At 43.8% G+C, this 8,913-nt stretch overlaps 1 protein-coding gene across 1 annotated transcript; it reads right to left on the bottom strand.

The window, feature by feature from the left end:
* Positions 1-7,968: 7,968 nt before the first annotated feature.
* On the bottom strand, positions 7,969-8,913 carry LOC124521919 (olfactory receptor 10K2). Its single transcript, XM_047093109.1, has one exon. It carries the CDS (start codon positions 8,911-8,913, stop codon positions 7,969-7,971), a length of 945 nt encoding a protein of 314 aa, XP_046949065.1.

Here is an 8,913-nt window from a genome sequence, read left to right as displayed (position 1 = left end):
CCAGAGCGGCTGCACCAGTTTGCATTCCCACCAACAGTGCAAGAGGGTTCCCATTACATAGAGCATACTTTTAGCCTACAGTGCCCATATCAATAACAACGCCAAAAACATAAAGCCCACAAAGGTCAGGGATGTTTCTTCACTTTGCTTCTGATCCATATCTGGTCCTAGAATCATGCATGGTACATAGCAATCAATAAATATTTCCCGAATAAACAAATAAATACAAAGTATAGCTAGAAAATTCCCCATATGCTGGGAATTTAGGAAGTATACATAACTGCTAGTTAAAGAAGAATTCTCTAGTGAGAAAATATTTTTAAAATATTGCATCTGAGAGCTTGTGAGATTCAGCTATCATAGCACTTAGAAGGGAATCGACAGCCATAAGTACCTACAATAGGAAGGAAGAAGGACTGAAAGCTACTTGCACAGCCTTGAAATCATGTATTAGAGAAAAGATCTAAAAATAAACATTAGAGGAAAGAAAGGTTACAGTCAAAGTAGGAATTGAAATAGGTGAAACAGAAGAGAAACTTAATATGTAGACAATTAGCAAAGTCAAAAATTGTTCCTCTGAGCAAAACCGATGTGATAAATCTCCAGTAAGCCTGATCAGAAAAAGACAAATTCAATATACATTATTAGAATTGATAAAGGGGATATGACCACAGATGATGTGGGGAATAATATGTTAATAAAAGCACACTGGGGAGAGTGTGATATCTACATCTACAAAAGTTAGATGAAAATCAATGAAGTCTCAGTAAAATAAACCTTCACACGATCCATTCTGGAAAATACGAGTGTTTATTTAAACATTAAACAATTGAATCATTTATAAGCCATTCAATAAAGAAATATCCAGGCCCAGATAGCCTCCACAATTTCAATGACTCACATGAAGAGACAATACTCCTCAAGTCATTTTATGAGGCTGGTGTCATCTTGATATCAAAACTCAATGATAGATTATATAATGCCAAATGGAACTCCTAAGAGAAGTGGAAATTCATACCTTGTGTATATAGATGCACACACACATACATGCATGCATTCATCAGCACGGGCACACACACATGCATGCACACACACACACAAGACCACATAATGAATATTAGCACATGTTTTAAAAGACAAAACAAAATGACCTACAGTGAGTTTAGCTCCAAAATGCAAGGGGCTCTTTTTTGACATTAGGAAAATTGTAATAAAATTTCCCACTTTAACCAATTAAAGAAGGACAATAATATAATCATTCAAAAAAAAAAACTTGTATCAAATGAGAAAGAGAAAGCTATCTCTTAATCTGGTAAAGTTTATACACAAAGAAACTAGAGAAAATTTCAAATTTAATAGCGACACGTTGGAAGTTGTTCCTTTGAGATAAATACCAATAGCCCATCCATCTCACTTCTATTCAATGTTTCACAGGAGGCTCCAGAGAGCAGAATAAAAGGATAAAAAAAAAAAAAAAAGATTGGGAAAGAAGAATCAAATTGTCTTTACTTGCAAATGATGTTATTATGTGTGTAGGAGTCCAAAAGAATTTACAAGAATTTATTTGAAGTAATCACAATATTTAGCAGTTCTGTTAAACTTTAAAACATTGCATTACAGATCTCGTGCATTTCCAAACATTGCAACAAGGGATTTGAAAAAAAAAAAAAAAAAAAAGAAAGATGCTATGTACAAAATCCTCAAAATAGAAATAAGTTTAAAAAATTCATATGCCAGACTTCTGTACGGGGCAATTACAAAATCTCATCACGAGCGGTTGGAGAAGGAGCTACATAAAGGAAGGCAGGGCAGACCCGGTGCACGTGAGGACACAGCACCTGAGTCAAGCCTATTTCCTATCAGCGGGTGACAGGTGGGTCATGCCGTGACGCGTAGGGCAGATGGTTAATATGTGTAGAGTAATTCCAACAGCATTTATACAGAATGCACTATATTTAGGCATTGTTATAACCTTACATTTATTAATGCAATATAATCGTCACTGTAGTTGATCATACAAATAATATCATGTCACAATTTAACGGATGAGGAAGGCGATGAACAGAAAGATGAAGTAATTTGCCTACGGTCACACAGCCGCGAGTGAAGGAGCTAGACTCAGTGAGGCTACGAATCCATGCCCTTACCCAGTACACTGTTCCCCCTTCGCACGCGCGAGAAGAAAACCGAAGAAAAAGGAAAGTATGAGCTAGTGAGACAGTGCAAGATTGCGAACACACACAAGAATAGTCAATCTCTAGGCGGAAAAGGCCAGCAGAACAGGACATGAGTAATAGCAACAGTATAGACTAAATATCTTCTGCCTTTTACTGGCGAAAGTAGCAGCTGCTACTTTTCATTTCCGGCAGGGACGCTGAGCCTTGACTCTCGCCTGTTGCTGGGGGTGGGGCCAGGTGACACTTCTCTGGAGTCAGTCTGGCATCATCAGCTCCCTCAGACCTCGATGACCCTGTTCCTGCACTCAGCAGCCCGGCTGCAGGAACCCCGGCCACTCTGGGGGTGCGGGGCGTGCAGAACACCGGCTGTCGTCTGCTGGCTGCCATGGGTCAGGAGATTACGAACAACTTCGCCCTTGTCGTGTCACGTAATCCTCGTGACCGTCCTCGGTGCTAATTCGGTGCTAATTCAGTTCCTTACTCACTTGCACGTCTTCCTAAATGGGTTTCATAGAGTGCTAGGTTTTCTTTTTTTTGAATTGCTTGTTCACTCATATATTTTATTTTTTGAATTGTTTGGCTTTATATGACCTTTAAATTTTTTCTATATTTATATTGCTATGAATGAGTGATTGCTTTTATAAGTGCTTAAATAGTTTTGCTCATTTGGCCCTTTATTTTGTCAAAACATCTTTTCAAGTTTATTATTGTTTTTGAGACAGACGGAGACAGGGTGAGTGAGAGACAGGGAGATGGAGAGACGAGAGAGAGAGAGAGAGAGAGAGAGAGAGAGAGAGAATCCCAAGCAGCTAGCACAGAGACCGATGCCAGGCTTGAACTCACGAAACCCCAAGATCGTGACCTCAGCCGAAACCAAGAGTTGGATGCTTAACTGGCTGAGCCACCCAGGTGCCCCTGTCCTTTATTTTAATTAACAGCTAAGCGATATTGTATAAATCATTTATACATTAAAATAATTTCCTGTTTACTATTTCCGTTTTCATGTTTAGAGAGCTCCTCAAGATTGACTGTATTTACTTAAGTTTTCTTTTAAATTCACCATATTGTAAAATGTTGTGATAGCTGATCAATTTTTGGAATAAAAAAGTGTGAAATAAAATCTTATTGGCATTCTTTTAATATTAAATGATGTGCATAGCTCCATTTCTTTTAAAGATAACCCTTCCTCAATTATTTGGCTGCATAATAATGTGACTTTTGGATTTTCCGTTCTGTGCTTTGATCCGTGGGTCCGGTTTGCTTTACTGTCACACTAAATTAATGATTGTCCTTTTACGGTGCATTTTACTTTCAGCAGGGCAGTTTGTACCATCATCTGCCATTAGCCTTTCATTAGAGATGCAGGGGTGTTTATCACACTATTGAAAAAGAGATATTGGCATCGATTTGAAGTTAAAGATGCAAAAAGGATGACTTGGTATCTCTACAGAATTGAGACACCTTATCCTGGTACAAAGTGTACATATTTACACAGGTTTTATTCTGTATCCCTCAGAAAAGAGTCTTTCTTTATATTCTAATAAAATAAAAATTTTATTTTACTAGAGCTCGACTAGAAATTGCTAAATATATTGCGAGACGTTTTGCAAGATCAATAATTTATCGTTCCCATTTTTTGCCAACACCTGTTGACCTTCTCACACAGCTGTTTTGAGCTCCCAGAGGGACACATGTATCCCAGACCTGACCCTTTCCTCTTGGTCTCCAGGATGCATGGTGTTTAAGGATTTGCTCTTAACCCTTCAGAGCCCTGTGGACGCACCCAGTGCAGCCATCGACTCCCCCCCCCCCCCCAACCCCGGCGTATCCCCTCTGCAGAGTTCACTCCTCCTATAAATTCATCCTGAGCGGCTGCTCCCCCGGTAGCTGCCAGCGACGTCTCTCTGTCTCTTGCCCAGCACAGACACAACGTCTGCCCTGTTGTTGTGCTATCACACCCCCTGGGAAAGATTCCTGCATCAAAGTCCTTTCCACCTTGCTAATAAAGATTCATCAGGGGGAATGAGCAACTTTCTTGACGGAGACACCGGAGGGAAAAAGCAAACAGCAAAATCATGTTCCGAAAGGTTTTCCTTTTGGCAAGGTCAAGATTAAGTGGAATAGTTCAAGGAAATAGTGCGTAAAGTCATCTCAGGAAGTGCAGACGTTTTTGGGGGGGAAAAGATAGAGGAAGTCATGTCATGGAGCGCTGAGCGAGTTTGAATTAATAAACAGAAGTTGAGCAGGTGCACAAGGCATAGGGATAATGTGCTAGGAGATGGGCATTTCTGGAACCCTGTTTTTGCCGTGAGATGGTCTCTCTCATCCTGTTAGACAGATGTTGCCTGTATGTCTGGTCACTGGGCTCAACCCCTCACTCAGACTGGTGCACTTGGGCCATGGCCACATTTTCATCGCCAGGAGAGCAGGAGGAGGGATTCACGGCTTGGGAGTGTGCAGGACGCTTTTCTGAGCAATTGTCTTCTCAAAGGAAAGATGTCCTATGGAGACGTGCAGAACTGACCTGGGCCACACAGAATCCCATCTTTAATTTCACAATGGCTGGTTTTCTGAAAATGTGTGCACTTGTGATACCTCATTAAAATCATCAAGGGAGATGAGAAAAGGATCAGGAGTTTAGTGTTGAATTTTTTCTCTGAGTGTAAATACCCAGTCAATCTGATCAATTCTCGATCCTTGTGAATGTTAATATTGTTATAGATCAATGAGTAGGAAAACTAAAATTGCATTTAAAAATAATCTTTCACTGACTTATATGGAACAGAACTCCATGAGGTGGGAGAATCTTGTTGGCGGGGCTCACACTAACTCACCCTCCTCAGTGTGGATGCCTCTGTGGTGGGGGTTTAACCGCTGTCTTCCTCCAGCTGTAATTCACTCTCCTCTAATCTTTCTTTCTAATCTGTAAATACTTTAGGTTGACATGCTTAAAGTTATATTTTCTTGAGTTGTGAATTGAATTGTGAATTGAATTGTCATTGGCCTGCTTAGTGCTACTCAGGATCTTAAAAATCAGTCTTGGGGCGCCTGGGTGGCTCAATCAGTTAAGCATTGGACTTTGGCTCAGGTCATGATCTCACAGTTTGTGAGCTCGAGTCCCGCTAGGGTGAGGCCGCTTCTCTCTCCCTCCCTCTCTGCCCCTCGTGGGGTTGTCTCTCTCTCCTCTTCTCTCTGCTCCCTCGCTCACTTGCGCCTTCTCTCTCTCAAAAATTTAAAAAACAGAAAAGTTAAAAAAGAAAATCAGTCTTAATATGCGAGGCCAGCCGAGAGGCCACAAATCCAATCGTATTGCTATATATTGTCTTACCGCCAAGGTCACAGAAATTCCCTGATCCCTAATTCTGCCTTGGTTTAGCCTTCCCCATGATGTATTCATGGATGACAATCCTGAATAGGAAAAAACACCCCATGAATTTATTATTACTGGCTGAACTAATGCGCTCAGCTCGAATAACAGCTTAATCTGAAGGCCTAAGGAGCTTTGTTTCTCACTAAGGCCAACCCCAGATCTGAAGATCTTACCACTTTCCTGCAAGTTACACAGGACTACAGAGAGGAGCTGCAATTAACCAGGAGCGTCTGTGTGTGTGTGCGCGCGTATACATCCGTGTGTGCATATGTGCATGTGTATGAGTGTGTGCACGTGTGTGCATGCATCTATCTGTGTGTGCATGGGTGTGTGAGAGTGGACACACGTGCGCATGTGTTTATACACCACGTGTGCACGTGTATATATGTGTGCACGTGAGTGTGCACACAGGCATCTGTGTGTGTGTGCACGTGTGTGTGTGAGTGCCCATGTGAGTATATGTGTGAAAGAGGAGGATGGAGAGCAGGATGTTCAGTTCTAACCCATGAGGTCAGGCCCAAGGTCAAATGAATTCTCTGGTCGCATAAAAAAAAAAGTAAGGACGAAAAATTATATAGGATTATATAGGGATAATGTGCTAGCAAATTATCCCAGGAAAAGAGTCATTCTAAGACACGTGACCTTTCTACCCACTTATCAGGGTTCTGCTATCTGACTCCAAGTTTCAGTGTCCACGAGTCTTGGACAAGACCAGAGGAAAGCGGGAGAGGTTTTCTTATGCCACGCCCCCACCCTCCACCTATACTCAAATCCCCTTGCGTTTTAGGAAGGGGATTCGCCACACAGTGTGATGTGCAGGCCATTTATCCCATCCGTGAGAGTTCGTCTTACGCCACATGGTGTCGTCTGCTGCTGCCGAAGACGAATACTTAACGCATTTTACCGTGTACTAATTAATTAAAAAGGTCCTTCTTCGCCAGGGGTCACGTGAGAGCACTGAAGGCGAGCCATTAAAGGAGGCAGATGATGGGGGCTCAGCATTGGCCTTACTCACCAGGGGGCAAGACGTTTTAATTCTCCGACAGCTGGTTTCTTACCTACAAAGTACAGATCCTACCGCGTGACCTCTGGGCTGCCCCAAGTGCACACCGAGTAACAACCTTGAAACAGCAGCGCACCCTGCAGGTTTGAACAATTAATGCACGAGGCTGACTCCTGGGGGTTACCAGTTTATTTCCTTTTGCGCGAGTCACTTGATAGGCTGGGCCTTGGCTGCACAACAGACCCAAGGGAGAGAGAACCTGATGGCCAAAGAAATGAACTTCGCTTTAGTCTCTGTGCTTTTCAGGCCCCACCCTCAAGAAATGGAAGAAGCGAAGTTGACCTAACAGCCCTGCAGGCAAGCTCATCATCCCGCAACAAACCGGGAACTGCAAATGAGACATCCGGGTCCCCTCCCTCCTGCTTCAAGCCCGGGCAGGGATATGTCATGGATGAGCATCTGGTGGAAGGAAAAGGAAAAATGCGGAAACAGATAACTCAGTTAGAAGACCTCAACTGACAGGTGCATCTCAACACCTAAAGCCAGAAGGCAGCTTTCTGCCCAGAGCCGAGAGCCCTGTTTGCTCTCACTCCTGCAGGAAGGAGAGAAAACCAAAATGTCCCAGGCAAGTTCTGGTCTCCAGTGCACATGCAGACTCCTGAGCTGCAGGGAGAACAGGAACTGTTTGCTCGTTACACAGGGATTTCTATTTGCCGAAGAGTTAGTGAAAAAGGTTGAAGGTTAGCCTCCTTTTGTTGGCCACGCTGTGACATTTTAGGTGTTCTCTTTAACCCACGCTTCCAATGGTATCTTCAAGAGATACTAACCAAGTTTACGCTTGTGTCAGTGCATAGAAAATTAGAAAAAAGCCAGCTCCCATAATACATCAGAAACACAGAAACAGATCACTTCTTGCAGAATTTTCTTGAACTTTAGTTGGATGCATCTTAGACGCTGAACATGGTCCCGCTCACTGTGCAAACATTACCTCATTGAAACATTGTGGTCTGCCGATATTGAAAAACCGAAATTCAGGAAATACCCAGAAAGGGAGAAATATGGAAACAGGAACTTCCGCGTCCCTGAAACAGAGAACCAGGGCTACGCAGTATTTTTCAGGTCGGCTTCTCATCTGGCTGAGACTGAATGACAGTATTTGCCGTAGCCTAGAGTTCTGGACACACCCAAGTTTTCCTATAATCGCCATCTATTATTTTTCCCTCAGCTGAAAAAACTTCAGTGAGCAATACTTAATGTGATCACAGCAAGAAGTTGCGTTTTTCTGAATTTTATACTTGGAAATGAAGGAAATGATCTCTGCTCTTGAAAACTGTGCTCACTTGCTCAATCATTTCTGCTCTGGGAATTTTTCCTGGTATGCCTTGTGCTTTAATGGCTTGGGAAGAGCAGGAGCTCGGTTAACATCGTGGCAGGGAAATGGTTTTTCCCGCAGCTCTACGAAGAGCTGACTTGAACTCCTTATTTCTCAAGCTGTAAATCAGCGGATTGAACAAGGGAGTCAGGATGGTGTAGGAGACTGATATGAGAGCATCTCGGCTTGAGGAGTAGTTGGACTTGAGCCGTAAGTAGATAAAGGAGGCACAGCCATAATGGATGGTGACAACAATGAGGTGGGACGCACAGGTGGAGAAGGCTTTGTACCTGCCCAATGTGGAAGGAAACTGGAGTATGGCAGAGATGATGTGAATATAGGACACCAAAATCAGTGACAGGGGGATAACCAGGACCAGTGCACAGAGCATGACGATGACAATCTGACTCAGGTAGGTATGATGAGATGCCACCGTGAGGACAGGGGCGATGTCACAGAAGAAATGATGGAGCTGGTTGGAGGCGCGGAAGGGCAGGTGGAATACCACGGAGGTGATAACCTGTGCAATAGTAAAGCCACAGGCACAGGCAGCAGCCACGAGTCCCACACACACCCCGTGTCCCATGAGCTCCGTGTAGCGCAGAGGGTTACAGATGGCCACGTAGCGGTCATACCCCATGGCCGCCAGCAGGAAGGAGTGAGAGCAGCCGAGGAAGAGGAAGGTGAACATCTGGATGGCACAGCCCAGGAAGGAGATGGTCTTCTTCTGGGCCAGGAGGTCAACCAGCATCTTGGGTACGATGACGAAGGTGTAGCAGGTCTCAGAGCAGGAGAGGACAGCGAGGAAGAAGTACATGGGGGTGTGAAGGGCTCTGTCTAGCACGATGGTGGAAACGATGATGGCATTGGTGCCCAGAGTGAACAGGTAGAGGGGCAGGAAGGCAACAAAGAGCAGCTGCTGCAGCCCGGCCAGAGAAGAGAAGCCGAGGAAGACGAACTCTGTCACCAGGGTCCCGTTGCCCCGCTCCAT

This window comes from Lynx rufus, unplaced genomic scaffold (assembly GCF_022079265.1).
Source record: "Lynx rufus isolate CCGP_SWC_20201006 ecotype Redwood Valley unplaced genomic scaffold, mLynRuf1.p SCAF_31, whole genome shotgun sequence".
Lineage (NCBI taxonomy): Eukaryota > Metazoa > Chordata > Mammalia > Carnivora > Felidae > Lynx > Lynx rufus.
The sequence above is the reverse complement of the archived record's forward strand: the minus strand, read 5'-3'. Positions and strand labels throughout refer to the sequence as shown.